Source organism: Syngnathus floridae, chromosome 1 (assembly GCF_059516105.1).
Source record: "Syngnathus floridae isolate MCC-2025c chromosome 1, RoL_Sflo_1.0, whole genome shotgun sequence".
In the NCBI taxonomy this organism is placed as follows: domain Eukaryota; kingdom Metazoa; phylum Chordata; class Actinopteri; order Syngnathiformes; family Syngnathidae; genus Syngnathus; species Syngnathus floridae.
The window spans coordinates 21,182,099-21,201,858 of NC_142413.1; the positions used below are offsets into that span (position 1 = coordinate 21,182,099).

The window sequence follows — 19,760 nt, forward strand, 5'->3', positions numbered from 1 at the left end:
TAAAATGCAACATTTTACCGTAAATTGGGTTGGGAATAATAATTTATTAGCCCATTCATTCAGCATTAAGAATACTGTTGATGGTGTGGAATGACTGGTGATTAATCGTGTCTTGAGGCAAAATGGAGAGCGCTACTTGGTTGCAACCAACCAGAACAACAAGCTTGTTGTCTAAAGAGGAATGAATACACGTCATCTATGTATGCCCTACATTGACGCACGCCACACGTCTCCACCATGGCAACTCCTGTTGACGTCATTTTTCTGCTTAGTCTACACTAGCATGGGAACATTTAGACATTTGCCGGACCAACCAATTAAAGGTGTCAGGACATTCCCCCAAAGTGAATAAAGGAACTGTAGTCAAATACCCATCCGTAATCTAGCGTACAATAAATCAATGCATTTTTTTTAAACTGAAATATTTCATAGATGCTAAAGGCCAAACTGTTTTACTCTGCCGTGGTGCATGCACTATAGTGGTTAATTAATTATATGGGTGCCCAGGCAGGCAGAGCTGTTAAATGTAATCAGTGGGGCTTGCATACGTACACAGTATACATGTGCCCATGTAAATTTGCATGCTTCTTCTCGAGATCATGTGGCCATCAATGAATGCTTCCAGTAGGATAAGTCTCAGGTCAAAAAGTACAGGATGAACACAGTATTCTGGAAACACAGCATTTGAAGTCGTTCTTACCAGATCCTCAATGACCTCCTTGACAGCAGCCACAACCAGAATAAAAAGCAGTGGCACCAATGTTGTCCAGCGACCGGTCGGAGAAACATCTGGGATTTGCTGGGAAGAGGATAGATAGATAAGTAAAAACAATAAATAAACACATATTGTGCTCATTGGGCTGAGGGGCAGCAATAGAATAATTGTATCTTTTTTTTAATCTTATATGACTGTGTTGAAGAAAGAGTGACTGGGTAGTAACATCTGTACATAGTATGCGTATAACATGGCTACATCCTCAGCTTAGAACCAAACATAATGACGATATTTTAGGGGTTCCCACATTTAATAATCAAATCTCATCCATGCGAGGATAAATGGACTTGCTGCTATGAACATGACGCATCATCTCCTCAGAGATGTTTTTTGTTTCAAGGTTGCACCATCAAGCGGTCAGCTAATGAAGATGCACCGGCTGCATTTCAAAGCACCAACTTCAAGGTCACGGAATGGAGGCTCTTAACGGGAAACGTCGTCTGTGGGAATCAAGGTGAAGAATCCACTCCGCTCTTGCTTTTATCTCTGAGACAGGGATTTGCACTACTTTGAATCTCTTTGCAATGATTGATGCTGGAGAAAAATATCAATACTGACCAGTGTGGCTAGCAAAGAAAAACAAACGCCTTCCCAACTGTAATAGATAGTATTGTAATAAAGCCAATTGAGACGATGAAGGGCATTGCAGCCCAATGCATTTTCAATGTAATATGTTGATAAAAAATAAATAAATAATGTTGAGCCTGGAAGAAAAAAAACAAATTTCCTTTTACCGGAACATCGTATTACATGCATTATTCATAACTAAGGCAGCCTAATGTTAATGTGCGTGTGCTTCTTTACGGGTGTATTTTTATAGACAGGACCTTTGCAAATGCAGGTCAACACAAACAGTCCTCCACTTGCATACTAATGGCAACAAATTGAAGATGAGAAACGGCAAGATTTTTTACAAAAATTGTAGTTTGCATATTTAGATTATAACCAAGTGCAACACAGTGTTCCTGTGGATTGGAAATGTTACCTGTAAGAGTGCAATGAAGAGAAAAAAAGCATTGGCCGCCCTCCTGAACTGTGAGTAGAGGAACCTCGGGAGGAAGGTGAGGAAATTGTATTTGGCCGTACTGTAAGGAGAAACAATATCAAATATTAAGCAGTCATTTACAAAGTTAATTTCCAGTGCTTTATTGTCGATAACATTTTACAAATATTCCACCCAAGCCAGTAAATACAGTGGCACCTCAAGTCTCAGGTTTTAGTTATTTCATCGCTGAGCTCAGAAGTCATTTGCTGCAGATCTAATGCTGGCATATCTAAAGCTTGAGCTCATCAACTTTCAATAAGCAACACCAAAACAAAGACAATGACAAATAAATAAACTTAATCCATTTACACAAACAGTAAAGCATCAAAGCATTATTGCCATTTCTATCTAGCAGGTACCAGTTTTATATTATATATATTATATTTTGTATTCTAACAACTGCCTTTGTGGTTAAATACCTTCTCTGATGCGCAATATTTTTTGCAGTGCTAATCTCTTTATAAATTCTTATGAGATCATGTTAACTCAGATGAAATATAAAAATGTCCTAAACCAGGCATGTCCAAAGTCCGGCCCGCGGTCAGATTTTATACGGCCCGCAGCTTCGGTCTTATAATGTATTATTTATGGCCCGCCTGCACTGTCAAACTGAATACAAAAAAAACATGAAACTTGAAACTGTAATTCTTCCTATTACAAAAAGGTGGCAGCAGCACCCATGTCCGCTCATTCCTGCCATGGCGACTGCAAAGAAAACGAAGAAAGTTGACATTGGGGGCCGTTGTACATTACTTCTTCACTGACTATCAAGGCAATTGTGTTTGTCTAATTTGTAAAGACACGGTTGCCTAGTTTAAGGATTTCAATCTAAAGAGACACCATCAGACTAAACATGCTAACACATACATACGACAAGCTAACAGGGAGTGACCGTGCTGATAAAGCGAAGCAGCTCCAAGCTGAACTGGCATCACAACAGCGATTCATCACGTGGGGCTGTGAGTCAAAAGTAGATCAAAAGTAAAAATTACTTAATACTAAATATTACGAAGTGGCCATGTTAATACTGTCGATGTTAGGAACCTGTAGACGAGACACAAACGATTACTTTCTGAAAAATATTGTAAATGACAAGAGCAAAATTCACTTGTTTTAAGTTTTAATAATAACAGACAACTTTGCATGACTTGTAACTCCTGTTTAAAATGTTCATGAGGCAAAAATAATTTTAAACTATTGTAAATTTAAGGTATTTCATACATTTTGTTCAATGTTATCTGACTCTTCAGATATGAATGCAAGACAGTTTGTGTTTTTAGAGTTGTTCAGATCTGCCTGAGTGGCTTATATTTGGTTATTTTGTCATTTAAAAAATAAAGACAATTGGGACAATGAAATTTGTTTGATAAGAGTGTGTGTTTGCATGAAATTTCTGTAGTCAAAAAATGTTAGAAAAAACTATTGGCCCCCGGGCCCCTTCACTTTATCAAATCTGGCCCTCTTTGCAAAAAGTTTGGACACCCCTGTCCTAAGATAAGCATCATGATGAAAGTGATTGTCTCCATTCCATATATTTTGCCAACTCAAGGTGTGTCAGCGTCTATAACCTTTTAGCTTTCACTATAGCAACAACAGTCATTAATTGTTTATGTTGGGTTTTGTCTACTATAATGGACATAAGTGGGAGGATATGAATACATTACTCTGAGAAATAAAACTATTTTCTGAGCCAAAAACACTTTCATTGCAAAGTGCAACTAAAACTAATACAAACATATATTTCTTTGACTAAATGAGGCGCGAGCAGCTATTTAGATCCCCATATTTCATTTTAGCGCACGCTGGCTGACTCTTCATAAAATGCATTTTCATCAGCTCCGAGGCAATAAATGTTTTGGATCAATTACTCTGATTGGTTCTTCATGAAAAAAGCCTTTTCGGCACTTTCAGTAAAAACTTCTTCCTCGTCTAGAGGCGCAACTCTGCCTAGTGTCCTTTGAGTTATTGCATTTTCAGTGTAAATTTGGGAAAAAGACGCTGGTAAGATTGAAAATGGGTGGGAACTGTATACCGCATTTTTCGGACTATAAGTCACGTTTTTTTCATAGTTTGGGTGGGGGGGGCGACTTATACTGAGGAGCGACTTATATGTGAATTTTTTCACAAATTTTCAAAATTCAAAATTAAAAAAAAGTGAAACCACGATAAACGAACCGCGATGTAGCAAGGGATTACTGTATGATAGTTATTTGATATACGTATACTTTATCGTTATATGGGTCTGTGGAATATTTAGAATATTTAGACGTCAACGGCGCGGCGCATACGCGGCATCGTTTCCATAAAGGACAATCAGTGGATTTAATGAATTGGAGTGACACAGATGGTTTTATAAACGTGTTATTTATGCAATAGTTATTTGTTTAACTCTGAATGTTACGTCAGGCCCGTTCTCAGCTCTTCGTTTGTGTTTGTGTCACGTTAGCATACCTATCGTTTAGCCTGTTGTTGCTCGTTCATGTCTGTTCTTGGTGTTGGATTTTGTCGAATAAATTTCCCCCAAAATGCGACTTATACTCCGGAGCGACTTATATATGTTTTTTTTCACGTTATTGTGCATTTTATGTCTAATGCGACATATATTCCGGAGCGACTTTTAGTCCGAAAAATACGGTAAAAGGAGAGCGAGTGTGGATATTTCAGAAGTTGTTGGCAATGATCACATCATTCGTCGACTCAGCAGTGACTCGCCATTGTTTGCTTTTTCATCTATGGGTACAAATGAAATGTAAACATAGTTCAACATTATTGTAAAATGTACTAACTATACTGACAAAAGACAGCTTAGTGCCAGCTGACAAGATTGCCATTATGACCTGGAAATGTAAATTCTGGTTGTGAAAACTCGGGATACGACATAACATTCTGGATTGGCTGTGACAGCTGCAACATTGCAAAGCTCTTCTACTGCTCCGATTCACGTTTTGAATGTCAGCTAAACTAATGGCCGACGGTCAGCCACTCAACAAAAACAGTTGTAGAGCCCGACAAACTGCGCAGCCGCTCAATCATGTTCTGTTGCCTTGCTTGGTGTACGCCGGATGTCATTCACACGAGAGACTCTCAACAGATGGGAGCTTGTTATTGTTTGACAAGGATGGGAACATACGGTGTGTGGTTTGTTTGAATCATACAACATTTCTTGTACTGTATTTTTCAGACTAAAAGGCACACTGGACTGTAAGGCGCACCTTCAATGAATGGCCCATTTTAAAATGTTGTCCATATCTAAGGCGCACCGGACTATAAGGCGCACATTAATGCATCATGTCAGATTTTTAAACCAAATCAAATCATTCTCCATTTCATCTTTTTTATTTAAACTTCAGACGCAACAAATTATAATCACAAAATAATGATCCGTAGTCTTTTTGATTCATGATTCATAGTCTTCAGCGGGCCACTTGTGATTGATTTCATGACACAATGCTTCGGGCCAGTTTAAATTTAGGAATTTGGTCCATATATAAGGCGCACCGGACTATAAGGCGCACTGTCGGCTTTTGAGAAAATTTTAGGTTTTTAGGTGCACCTTATAGTCCGGAAAATATGGTATGTGTTTTTCCCAATTCTTTATATGTCAGATTTTTAAACCAAATCAAATCATTCTCCATTTCATCTTTTTTATTTAAACTTCAGACGCAACAAATTATAATCACAAAATAATGATCCGTAGTCTTTTTGATTCATGATTCATAGTCTTCAGCGGGCCACTTGTGATTGATTTCATGACACAATGCTTCGGGCCAGTTTAAATTTAGGAATTTGGTCCATATATAAGGCGCACCGGACTATAAGGCGCACTGTCGGCTTTTGAGAAAATTTTAGGTTTTTAGGTGCACCTTATAGTCCGGAAAATATGGTATGTGTTTTTCCCAATTCTTTATATGTAGGGCATCCTTAAAAACAATGGATAGAGTGGGTGAGAGGACAACAAAATGAAGTAGCCAAGTGTTTCTCGAACAGAAGCGCAACCCAATTCTAGCAGTACACAATAGTCTGATGAAGAGTCTTGTCAAAAGTAAGGAGGGTTCAAGTAAAGTTCAGTGACCAAGCTTTGTCTTACTGAGCAAAGTCTAATTGTTTTTAAGTGGACATTTGATTGGTGGCCCCAAGATTGTCGTCTCTAATAGAACTAAAGGGTTCGTAAGAGTCCACTTCTGTCCCTCAAGGTACATTATAGACTAATTTTCCGTATATATCAAGTAAGAAACTACACCAAGGGAACTGTTGCTGTTTTTTCTTGGTACAAAGGGACATGGGCATGTTCCCACACTGCAATATGTGTAGAGGAGTAAAAAAAAAAAAAAAAAACTGCGTGAATACCACTCAAATGGTAGACAACATTCTTTCTTTATCAGGTATTGTAATCATTTTTATTCTATTTTAGTAGCAAGCTAAATAAGGAAGTGGTATTAGATGACAGAACGTTTGAGCATGCATTATTTATCCTACGAGTGTTCACGTACGTGGTGTCCTCTCAACCAATCAATAATTCGCAGCGACCCTCCAAGCACTTCTGCTTTGACTTCTATTTATGAGAGCTTAATTTTTTGCTCATCCAAGATGAATTGCAATTTTTTTATTTTCAAAATTTAGCATTAGTAGTGCGTTATTTGCAGTGCTAAGTGGTCTGCCAAGTGTTTGCAACAGACATGTATCGATCTGTTTCTTTTAATTAGCGAGTAACAGTGTTCCCAAGAGACATAAAATACAATAAATGATTAAAGTCAATGTGATCTTCAGCACTGATAACAAACAAAACAAAACAAAACAAAAAAAACAAAAAAAAACAAGATCCCTGAGGTTATACACTTCAAAAATATTTAGGGAAAATATGCTTCTAGATTTTTTGCCTGAAAAATATTTAGGGAAAATATGCTTCTAGATTTTTTCCTAAAGTGCTTCATTCTGCTTTGGTTGAAAACCTGAAACTGACCCTTAGCTTCACCATGTTGTGCGATACTAAGTGAATGAATCCCTTCAAAAAGGACATGTAAGCTTGCCAGTGCTAATGCATAACCAATGTTCTTGTCCTCCCTGGAGCTAGCATACTGTAGAAATGGTGGGTGGCAAATCTGATTGAAGTTTTAGCCTTTAAGCCTCGGCTCTATCAATCTTATCTTGCAATACAAGCCTCATCTTGCCTAAAAGAGCATGCGTACAGTAACTACTTTTTCACTAATCTTTGTTTGATCTGACGAGGCAGCACTGCGGTCGAAGCTCTCATTACTGTCCAGCGAACTTCCTCCTTTGACATTGACAAAGAAGCTGGAACATTGCCTAATGCGGAGCATTATTTCCTGCTAATGTCCAAAAGGACCGAGGCCATGTGAGAAAGGCACTTCCTTTCCTAGTCTGATATGCTTGGATTACAACCAAAGCCTGAGCCGTTTCGTGTTTAATCTCTAATCAACCTTTCCTACTCCAGCAATTGTGTTTAACGTGACTGCTCAATGTGGTTTGAAGTATCATACCAATATTTAGTTAACACAAAAATGCACACGTGGGGAGTATATCTAGATTTTTTATGTCAATGATTTTTATGTCAATTGGAGCCAGTCTCAAACTATAATACATACTATATATAATATATATGGTTGTATGTTTATTATATATATTTCTTTATACTAATTAATTACAGGTTGATTGATTAGCGGTTCATTATATTGCAGCTCTTTGCTGTTTGGTTTGGGTATTGTCTTTTGTTAATGTAGACAAAGGCATTTGGAATACTGCACCATAAAAGAGGACAACACATTATCACATGATGTCTCTTAGCGGCTATTAGGTGTGAAAATTCTGTTCCCACGAGACTGCATCATTGTCCACCTGATCCAAGGTAAACACAGCTGCTCATACAGGATTCCTGACACTGACAAGGTGGTCAGACCAGTCTATTTTTGGCCAATCGCAATCAGTTTAAAATATATGTATATATGCATGTATTGACTCATGAGGAAATGAGTTAATACGTGCAGAATCAAGGGTTACATTGAATTTAAAGTATGATGACAAAAGGTCATTGGTCTTAACCCGTGACATGGGATACTATGCGTATATAATATACTGCAGATAATTTGGGTCATGTGTTAATGTCCATGTTTTGCTCTTCAAACTCCTTTTTGCACGTTGCATTTCATGGATCCATGACAACATCAACAAAACTACAAAAGAGCACACAACCACTCAAGTAAGTTAATACAATGGTCATCGTACCCTTCTAATTGTTCCATTCACGGTTGTTGTTGGGTTCAAATCTTTGTGTATGATCGCGTACGTGCATACACGCATGACTCGTGCAGCCAGAATGCCAACAGTAATATTCCTTGACAGAGGATGGCCTGACCTGACACATTGACCTTTAATGCTAAAAGCAGCGCGATCCTAGGAGAGGAAGAGACAGTCACACGGGGAAAAGTGCTGACTTTATGTATGGAGTATTATCTTGATTTCTTAACCGTGGAAAACACGTCAACGGCAAATTTCAGCTCACCAGTCATTGTTAAGTATCCTGTACATTTTCCAAAGAAGCCGTTGAAGAAGCCCAATAGGCCCATGTTGAGGGTTAAAAGCAATAATGGGTGGTATTACAGTTGATAGCATGGATAGCAACTGTATTGCGCTGACTGGAAATCAATTGCAAATCACAGATACTAATGAGCCTACTGTATCATCAGACAAAGGCAAAAAAAGGGAAGCTGAGCTATGCATCCAAGACATGACCTTATAATACTATGTCAGCTAAAAACTACAGTATATGCAGTAAGTAGTATACAGATACTGTTTCACACAAAATAATTCTCACCTGACTCGGTTGCTGCAAAACTTTGTGAACTGTGGCTGGTTAAGATAAATCAGTCGGGCATCTTCTTGGTCCGCTAAGGATGTCTTTTCGGAAGCATCCTCTGTCTTCTCATATCCTGAAAGATGAAAAACCAAAATGACCTCTATAAGGAATGTGCTCAAAAAACAGGAAAACAAATATTGAAAGGAGTTTGACAAGGAAAATACAGTCAAAAAAATAATCCTGCAGGTAAAAAAAATAAAATAAAAAAGCAAGATGTTAACACTGTTCATGATGTTGGTGTTGCACACATTATGTGCCCCATGCATTATAACGACAAACTCCCAACAGGTTTAATAGAGCGGGATGCAGCTTCATTGGCAAAAACCAACAAAGGAGACGATGTCTATGTGAGCTTGGTAGAGATCTATGAGCGAACACGTTCATTTCATTTGCTCTTATTTAAGGTGGATAAAGCCCAAATAGGGACACCTGATCCTAGTTTATAACTTTAGGGAATAATCAAATCTACAATGAGTCACAATGCAATTTGCACTTTCACTGTAAATTGGTAGAATATTATCATTTTGGTCTGTGAGATTTCAGAAAACGGTGATTGGTAAAATTTTGACTGTTGGCTGAATAGTTGTACAGGCCAACTAACAGCCAACTGAAATGCAGTTATAACAGAATAAATAATCTGCTGGGTCGCAAATTAACCCTAAAATAATAAATAAAATAAACAAATCGGTGTAACCCTTTATCCAAAAATAGCAGTTTCAAAAATGTTTCACCGGAAAGAGCTAGAAAAAAAAATGTATGAAATACTATGCCTTTTTGGTTTGAGAATTTTGGACATCTGTATTTCTGAATCTAAGGAAAGTCACCATAGAATGGATTATTTTATACGCAAGTTTTGTCGTAAATTTTAGTTGTCTCCCTCCCTCATGTACTGTAAATGCTGGCTGGTGGCGGTCGGTGTCGTAAGCACAAGGACAGACAGACGGTAGTACTCAAAGACAGGTGCCCCCAAGTTTGAAATGGAAAACGAGAACCTTCCGACAGTTGTCACTCTCCCTGCTCTGCTCCCAACTAACTATCACCTTACCAATTGCACTTTCTCCCTGGTGTCACACAAGCCCGGAATCTTACTTTACACCTCTTGTTATTTTAATGATCCTCTTGGCTACACTGAGAGAATTACCGAGGAGTGACGAGAAGGCGCTCCTTCCCACCACCCTCCCCGCTCGCTTCACAATGCGCTTCAGGGCTAAATATAACTCGCACCCTTGTAGCCATTTCGGTCACCAGGGGAAACACGGGTCGGTTATCCAGCGCCATTACGCAACAGCCCGCCCAGACGTCAGATTGGTGCAGGTGATTTATTGGATTAGCGCGGTGGTGACGAAAGACCGGGTGAGGATTCAGACGGTAATACAGCGAGCATGAAGAGTGTCATTTAATACTTTAGGAAAAAAGAAAAGTGCTATGGTCAAATCCTCACGTGAGACGCATCACTTGTTGCTAAATGTCATCCATTGTTAATCTACCAGGGTAGGGCGTTATTAATAAAAATTTATCGAGTATGCCCAGCCCTAGTCTGGCTTTAAAATCTGAAACTGGTTTTCAATTAAATTTGGTGCCACAGAGGAAATCCATGCACAGCACTCTGCTATAATCCACCAGTAATTGGAGCAGTGAGATAATGGCGCTGCCAGCACACCGATTCATTCAACCATGGCACAACCAGCTCTTGGGCGAGAAGCATCAGTTGAGAATCTATTCTCTAATCAATGCTGTGCACACTCCTAGATGGAAGTGTAGGTTTTTTGGGGGCTCAGATCACACAAAGGTGATGAGAAATTCTGGACATACAAAGACTTTAAAAAAAAACTCCAAAGAATTCCAAAAGTAATCTCTAAAATACGATTTCAATCAGGATATCTTCTTGTCAGTAATGTCAGAGCAGAGCACCGATGAGAGAATTTCTGATCGACAGCGAGTTCCCGAGTGCTACTCACACAAAGTCAATATTGACAGATTTCAGGTCAAAGAGGCTGGAGTGAAGTTTGGGTGATCAAGGTATTAGTGTCCACGCAGACATATGAAATGAGCAAGCTGGCATGGCGTCTGAGAGCAGCGAGAGGCTTTAACGGGAAAGCTCGCCAAGGCTGTGATTGATGTTGTGTCTGTGTGTTGTGAATGAGCCCTGGATGCTCCAGAGCGTCTTCCCCTGCCAGGTACTGCATTGCACCAGTTGGGGTTGCCATTGCTGCTGCTTAACTCCTTCTACACCCGGCCTGACATATTACACACACACACACACACACACACACACACACACGCACACACACACACACACACACACACACACACACACACACACACACACACACACATATAATACATATATATATATAGAGATATAGATATAGATATAGATAGATATAGATATATAGATATACCGTAATTTCCGGACTATAAGCCGCAACTTTTTTCCAAAATTTTGGACCCTGCGGCTTATAGTCAGGTGCGGCTTATATAAGATTTTTTTCGTGATTTTTACGATGACTTGATCACTTTTACTCTTAACACTATTATATACAGTAAAAGCTACAAAACAAACTGACAAATAACTCGTTTTCAAATCAGACGAGTAAAAACTGGTCAAATATTAAAAAAAAAAGATATTATTAAAAGTGAAGACAATTTGCAATTCTAGTAATGACACGAATTTGATGCACAATTTGTCTTCGCGGGCCACATAGAATGATGTGGCGGGCCGTATCTGGCCCCCGGGCCTTGAGTTTGAGACCTGTGCTCTAAACCCTTTCTCTTACTCTGCCATGTCACTCAGAGATTACACAAAGCAGTGACGCTGTTTGGACCATCAGCATTGTATTAAAACCCAATCAATCAGCATTTAAATTCAATTCTTCTGACATTTTGCTCACCAAAAACAAGTTGTAATGAATGTGAACTTTTAATGCATCTTATTCAGAAGGTTACTTTGAACCTTAAACGGCGGCGCGGCGTACTTATGGATTTTTACGGCCTCCGGCCTCCAGGGGGCGCTCTAGCAGGAAGCAAGAGCGAGACAGGCGAAGAAGAGATAATGTGCCGAAGAAGACGTGCTAGTTTGTGTTTACGTTTCGCGCATCACGCAGAACGCGATCAATACGGACATTACTGAAAGGAAGCCTTCATACACAAACCGTCATCATGGGGGACAAAAGAAATGCATATGATGGTGCTTTTAAGCCAAAGGCAGTCAATGTTGATGACATTATCTTGTGTCTACTCTAGAGCGTACTAATTGATTTTTACGGCCTCCGGTCTCCAGGGGGCGCTCTAGCAGGAAGCAAGAGCGAGACAGACGAAGAAGACGTGCTAGTTTGTGTTTTGATCGTCTCGCGCATCACGCACACATCCGCACTCACACAAAGACAGGAAGCTTTTATACACAAACCGTCATTATGGGGGACAAAAGAAATGCATAAGATGCCGCTTTTAAGCTATACGTGTCGCTCGCTAGTTTAATGTAATTTAGCGCATGCACACTTCTGCGTTGCTGCGGTACTACTGCTGCGTCACAGGCAATGTTTAGAAAGACATGTTCAAGTATGTTATTAAAACGTTAAAAAGGCTTTCTATGTACTGTCTTTCTTTGTAAAAAACTCGTGTGCACGTGCGGCTTATAGTCCGGTGCGGTTTATGTAAGAAAGAAACTGAAATCTCCCTGAATTTTAGCTGGTGCGGTTTATAATCCGGAGCGATTTATAGTCCGGCAATTACGGTATATATATATATATATACCGTATATATATATATATATATATATATATATATATACCGCAAGACTAGTTCAGAGCTGTGTCTTAAGATCTCTTGTTCTTCTCCATCTCATCTTAACACAACACTTAAAAGCTATAGCTGAATTTAGGCCCCTGCTTAAAATAGCCCCTTACCAGTGTCCAGCATGAGAAGGGATTTATGCAGGCAAAGAATCTCCGTCTGTAAATAACCACGGTGTTTCCTTGGATCCCAATCAGTGAGGATAATGTTCCAAGCCACAGAGGTCGGAGTGCGAGCTACCTCTAATGTCACCTAAGAGCAAGGTGTACCTTTTTTTTACACTAATTAAATTAGCTGAGGTTCTGCGACATCTCATCAATAAGGACACAGGCCTAGCCAGATAACGAAAACCACGCGAGCTCGATGGCTATTTAGACAAAAGAAGTGAGAAGAACCCCAACAAGTCTTGGTGTTACTTAGAAAGCAAGAGGAAACAGCTCTGAAGGGGAAGCCGTTGGAGGAAGGGTCAATGCCAGCCATTGCCATAATAGATTTGCAGGCAGGCTATATGTGAGGAGTATTGCTTGTGTCAGCCAACAGACAACAGGGAGGAACTAGAGTCTCAAGGGGTCGCATATTTCAGAGATGGTGCCCCGTGGGTCTACCAAAGAACATATGCTAGACTTCTCACTTGTCGGTTTTGTGGAATATCCAGAGGATCTAAACACTCTCAAACATCTGAACTGTGTATGAAATGGTAACATACATCGCACGACGTTGGATTTGTATTACAAAATTATTTCAGAGACAAACCTTTAGCTCAGTGGTTCTTAACCTGGGTTCGATCGAACCCCAGGGGTTCGGTGAGTCGGCTTCAGGGGTTCGGCAGAGCTGGTCCCCCCCACCCCGCCCGCGGATGGCCGCGGATGGCCGAACACACCAGTAGGCCTACACATCGGTAACAAACCCCCCCCCCCCCCCCCCCCCCCCCCCCCCCCCCCCCGAGGGGTTCGGTGAATGCACATATGAACCTGATGGGGTTCGGTACCTCCAAAAAGGTTAAGAACCACTGCTTTAGCTGTTCGCGATTTTGTGACACCGCAAGGGAAGCTCAAACAGGTTAAAGAGTAAAGCAGCCCCAATGAAATTTATGACATCGGAGGTGGCAATGCTTTAGCTCAGGTCAAGTCGAAATGATGGGGGTGGAAAATTATTGCAGTCATGGCCATCAACACGGGCAAGATGAAATGTACCCAATGGCATCCATGACAGGGACAATGATAGTCTTATAGTCAACAATTACTAGTCAGTGCTTATGTAGTACTAAGTACAACATCCACAAAATATGCTGAGAATATTGTGATATAGTGATCTAATTGGAAGTATATGGTTTTTATTACGATGTACACTAAGATCTACTTTCTAAGAGTTGGAGACTAAGGCCCATTGGTGTGTTGCATGAGCAAGAAAATCATTTGAAGGCACAAACAATTGGCAGGTTTTGTTTCTCCAAATTCAACAAGCCTCAAATATCATTTGAAGAAAGATCTATTATTCATTCACCGCAGATAAATATTTCAGTAGAAAGAGCAGCCACAGTCTATTCATAGGAAACTCGGTCCCGACACCGTCACCACCCGCACTGTCATCTTCACCATTTGTGAATGAGGGACAAAGCTGCAGGGGGGCTATAAATACCGCCTCAATTTAAGCTACAGCAACATCGATAAGTCGCTTATCAGATCACAATGCTGTAACCGGCCCTTGCAGCGGCAACAGGGCAGCTGCCGGATTAATCTCCCCCTCTCTATAGGCTCGATAGACTACAGTGGAACGGCCCAGGGACACGAGATGACACGGGCAGCTGGGGCTATCTGTGACATCACGGGGCTGGCCTGGCTAGGATTTGCAAGAGATCTGCATGGACGGGAAGCTTTACCCCACTTTATGAATGGTCAAAGTGAGGGAGGGCCATGTGATGTGCAGTCCACTGAGGCAGAAACACACAGAGTGGATGGTTATTGATGCTCTCGGCTGGCTATAACCTGAATGTAAAGGAGTCTGGCATTTGTTCTAGAAACAATAGAAGCGGTTGATGATTTGATAAGTGCATAACTGGAGGTTAAACCTGTGGACAAATTATGCAATATGCTACTGCTATTATGTCACACTCTTTCCATAGGTGATGCAGAAATCGCCATCTTGCCTATACAGTTTAGACCAGGATTTAAGATTCCTATCAGTACTGCTGAACTGGAAAGGACTGCTTGAAGGAAACAAGTAGGGTTGTCACAAACTCGTGTCTTTGAAATCCTTAAAGAATACTGTGAATTATTCCATCGATTACTCAATGACACTAACGACACAATTCTTTATGTACATACTAGTTATGCCTCGATGCTCATGATATGGGGAAGAAAGCCTTTTTGCTCGAATCCTTGACCCCCAAATTGTGTTATGTTGACACCAAATTTGTCATTATAGCAATAAAAGAAAGAAAGACATGGGTTGTAGAATATTTTTGGTGAATAGACAACCATTTTGGGGAAAAAAAAAATCTGATAAGTGTGATCTTGCTTGTTAAAGTTAAAGTTAAAGTCCCAATGATCATCGTCACACACACATCTGGGTGTGGTGAAATTTGTCCTCTGCATTTAACCCATCCCCATGTGATTTTGATCCATCCCCTGGGGGAGAGGGGAGCAGTGAGCAGCAGCGGTGCCGCGCTCGGGAATCATTTGGTCATTGGATACAATTATTTGTACGTTCATATGGTACTCCCATACCACGACTTGATGTCAAAGACCTAACCTCTCTCCTAGTATATGGCACATGCAGGCTCGAGCGGCTTTTTCTGCTGTACATGCATCTGTGTGACATATCAGTAACAACACTTAAATCAATTAGTATCTATTGTTGTGAGTGAGGAAATGTGAAGGTTTTTTATTTCATCGCCGTCACCGAGTTACTGAACTGCTTCAAGTGTTACTGACTTACCAACAAGCAAACTAAAATGCGGACGCACTGGTTGTAGAAAAAAAAGATGTTCATTATCCATCCATCCATCCATTGGTGTCACATTCTCTTCAGCCAGTGATCCACCACTTCATAATCCCGTCAGACAGAAATAAACAGTCTATCCCTAGTTTACTTTCCAAGATAACTATTGAGGCAGACTTGGCTTAAAGGGGGTTAATTCAATGACTGAATATTAGAGATAGCTTCAAGAAGTCAACTTTGCCACCTTCAAGAACTGCAGCGGGGCTAAGTGGATGCTGAAAAGTAGTCATTAACTAGAAAAACACGACAATCATTTGATCAATGCATGGCTTCATCCCCACAGATTACCTGTCAATCGTGAGAGAGGATTTGGCAGATAAGCGTGCGAGCTAAGGCCGCAAAACGGACGTTCGTCGCCATCTGTCTTGCTTTAACACGCATGGTCTCGGATAGTCAGTTCAGAAAGCAGATGTAAGGATGAACAAACTTTTACAGCAATAAGAAAATACAACTTTCCCTAGTCATCGCTGTAAGCTTTATATTTATTTTTTCCACTCGTCACATACTTTACACGTTTTGCTTTAAAGATGGCTTCCAATGTGCAATGTATTATTTAGAAGCTTGTGGCTAATTTAGGAACCTCTCACCAAAGTCCTACACTATAATGTGTACATTTTGTGAATGTCACCTAGGTATATTTGTTTTGGCAACAGCTGAGGATGCAGACAGACAGGGGGCAGTGAGGGGTGAGGCGGCACGTGGTGGGCAAGGCTCGGATGTGTGCAATGATGTACAGGCGGCTGGCGGATTAGGCAGTAAGCTTGGCAGAGAGGACTGCCCTCTCGCTCGATGGAGGCCCGCCTCATGTGCTGTTTGATTAAAAATAAAACAGTAGAATGGCGAGTGTGCTGAAAATGAAAAAAAAACACCCCAAAAGGACACGTTTTTCAATCGGTGTCTCATTGCTGGTTTATTCGAGGCTTTTCACTCATGCGGCTGCGGTCGCAGCATCAATTTTCTATGGACTCCATATTAGTGTTGAATTATTTAGCTTTGTTCCAGTAGAATGCACAGGTCTCCGGTAACAATAACACAAACATCTCAGTTGTGCTGCTGAGAAGGATGACAAATTGCCTTGTAATTATCAGCTCAAAAGTGGTGTACAAATTAGCTGTCGGGCGTGTGTGAGGGTTAGTGCGTTTCAGAAGAGAGATGCAAATACTTACAAGCACCACACAACCACAACATTTGGAACAAATCTATTGCTACAATACAATCCAACTAGAAGCTGTTAGAATATTTAGTCATCTTATTAAGCTACACAAGAGTGGAACTCTTACAGTTAGGCTCTCCGAACAATGCTGTGCACTTCTAGACCACAGTTAACGATGACAACAATACAGAAAAAATACATTACAGATGAAGCTATAAAGCATTGATTTCCAACCAGTGCGCTGCGGGCCATTAATGTGCCATAGGAAATTATCATAAAGTTATTATTTATTTAGAAATAACATGGCTGTTTGTCTCTGTGTGCCCTGCGATTGGCTGGCAACCGGTTCAGGGTGTCCCCCGCCTACTGCCCGATGACGGCTGGGATAGGCTCCAGCACACCCGCGACCCCCGTGGGGACTGAGCAGTTCGGAAAATGGATGGATGGATGTTTACAGTTTTCACTGTCTTTGTAGTTGAATGATTTGTTGTATATAAAGCGATTTGTTGCACCTGAAGCTGTTGTGAAACACGCTATATCAATAAAGTTGTATTGTAAACGTAAGAAGAATTTGACCACTTTTAAAATTAAAATAAATACATCTACCTTAACTTCACTAATATGTCGGGCTACAACTATGGAATATTTTACAATATGTTATTTTATAGATTATCACATAATTAACTGAATAATGGGAAGAAAATATATTTTGCATTATTAAACAAAATTTGGATGTGAGGTTGTAGTCTCTTTAAGTAAAGCATAGTAAAATTCTAAGTAAAAACATCAGGGGTATCCCACTGTACAAATCTGTCACTCGCGCAAAACTATGGCCAGTGGACAGTATTGGGAATTTGATTCTGCTGGCTTTGCACTTCTAACACGAAACAAATTAAGAGTGGTCCCCAGAGTAATGGAATAGACGTATAAAATAGATGAGGACACCGCCCCCCCACCCCTACTCAAAACAATGCATGTAAAATTTCCCAATTTTGTTGTTTACCTGTTGTAGAATGACAATAAAGGCATTCTATTCTATTCTATTCTATTCTATTCTATTCTATTCTATTCTATATGACAAAAACTGACTACATGTTTCAATACTTGCCTGAGACTGCTGTTACCGTAAATCCCGTATCACAAACAGAGAGAAACATCCACACTATAATTAGTATAGACCACATGACATGGTATTATTGATCCCCGGAGATGGTGTAAGTTATTGCCCTCGTCCAGTGAGGTCAGAGATCAAGGTAAGCCACAGAACAAATATAAAACATTTTATAAAACATTCACATATATGCATGGGGGTTAAATATGTGCACAAACGACGGCAACCATCTTGGTCACACACGTTTACAACTATTTCATGGATCCTCTTTTTGAGCATCTGCATTATTTTCAGCCTGCAGTGGAAAGTTACTGGTGCAGTGAAGGGTCCCGGGGAGAAGCAATGGCTGTGTTGTATATGTCTGTGTGTAGTGTGTGTTTAGTATGTATGCGTGTTGGTGTGTGTGAGCAGACACTTGTTAGTGTGCTGTCAGGCTTGGTGTAGTGATCATGCTCGGGCTGTGTAGGCAGGAGAGTCAGTGCTGGGCATCCCCCGTCTGAATGGGCAAGAACCAGGTCAGCTTGATGCTACATTTGTTTCACTTCAAGAGGCATCGCCACACACGCGCGCGCACACACACACACACACACACACACACACACGGAGACACATTTGCGGGGGGGGGGGGCAGTCAGGACCATGAGTTTCTTCAAAATTTCAGTCATGTTTGAGAGCGTTTCAGTCATCTTACAGCATTTAAATAATGAGTCAAGTGTTTCAGTAGTGTGTTTGAGAATCGGTAACGTCCAATAACATTTCAGTAGTGTGTGAAAGTGTTTGACAGCATGTTGTGTGTGAGTAGAGGAAAAATGCTTGTGTGAGAGAGCATTTCCAGTTGTTTTTATGTGCAAGGAAATTCTAAATGATGTCCCTGACGGTGCCTCATACTCTACTGTGCATATTCGTGCAGTAAATGCAATGGAAAAGCCTGACAATAGACGGAAATCCAGTTTTTAACGCGACATGTAAAGGCGGCTTTTCTTGTGAGAAAATATTATTCTCTTCTCTTGTCATTACTTTTGCCCTCACCAGGAAACAACTACAAAAAATGCGGACTTGCAATTGACCAGTGTTGATTTATCAAAAGACACTGGTCAGTTGTATTGCAATGAATTCTACATACCGTCCGCCCGTGTTCGAAGATCCGACATGGTTCTCTGGACGGGCGGCATCTCCTCACGCAGAGCCGACCGACGGCACCTGTCAAGCGGGCGCCGCTGCACAGTCGGGCCGCCACTGGCAGCTTCTCCAAGAACGTCAGTATAGTTTTTAAAAGAAAAGGGGATAAAGTACGGCCTCAAATCCCCTCCCACGCAGCGCCGTGGTTGCTAGCGTGGGCGTGGAGATCGGGAGCCTGCTTTTCCTGTGTTCGTGGTTCCCCGCGGCATCCCGGTAGTCACTACGCCCGGCCGGACCTCAACAAACCGCCCCGGTACAACCCGAGTGTGCCTGACTCTGCCGTTAAGTGAGGCGGGCGTGAGGCGTAGTGTTGGCTCGTGAGTGAACGATTCTTGCAAATAAACGAATCTTTTCAGTGAAGGAGAGTGAACGAATCACTTCCTAAAGTGATTCGTTATTTTTCCAGTTCCTATAACTTCAACCAATGCCCATTGAAGCTGGTGCCACCTTGACTGCAGTTTCACATTAGATTGCTGGTTTGAGATGTACTTTTACAGACGTCTAAATTACGTCTATATATATAGACCTAAAATAGACGTCTAAATTAGGTTATTTTATAGACGTCTATATTAGGTTATTTTAGGTTATTTTATAGACGTCTAAATTACGTCTATCTATATATAGACCTGAAATAGACGTCTAAATTGGGTTATTTATAGACGTCTATATTAGGTTATGTTAGGTTATTTCATAGACGTCTAAATTACGTCTAGCTATATATAGACCTAAAATAGACGTCTAAATTGGGTTATTTATAGACGTCTATATTAGGTTATTTTAGGTTATTTCATAGACGTCTAAATTACGTCTATATATAGACCTAAAATAGACGTC

At 40.6% G+C, this 19,760-nt stretch overlaps 1 protein-coding gene across 4 annotated transcripts in view; it reads right to left on the bottom strand.

The window, feature by feature from the left end:
• Positions 1–19,232, bottom strand: part of atp8a1 (ATPase phospholipid transporting 8A1) — a 97,263-nt gene extending 78,031 nt beyond the window's left edge. For 2 of the 4 annotated variants that reach the window (XM_088385634.1, XM_088385619.1), the window contains exons 1-4: positions 18,871–19,232; positions 8,650–8,764; positions 1,761–1,860; positions 701–799 (exon numbers count right to left, since the gene is read on the bottom strand). In XM_088385634.1, the coding sequence (XP_088241760.1) occupies positions 701–799; positions 1,761–1,860; positions 8,650–8,764; positions 18,871–18,919 (363 nt within the window). In that variant the 5' untranslated portion in view covers positions 18,920–19,232. The remainder of the gene's footprint in view (positions 1–700; positions 800–1,760; positions 1,861–8,649; positions 8,765–18,870) is intronic. The other 2 variants (XM_088385629.1, XM_088385610.1) reach the window with 1 other exon arrangement.
• Positions 19,233–19,760: the final 528 nt, after the last annotated feature.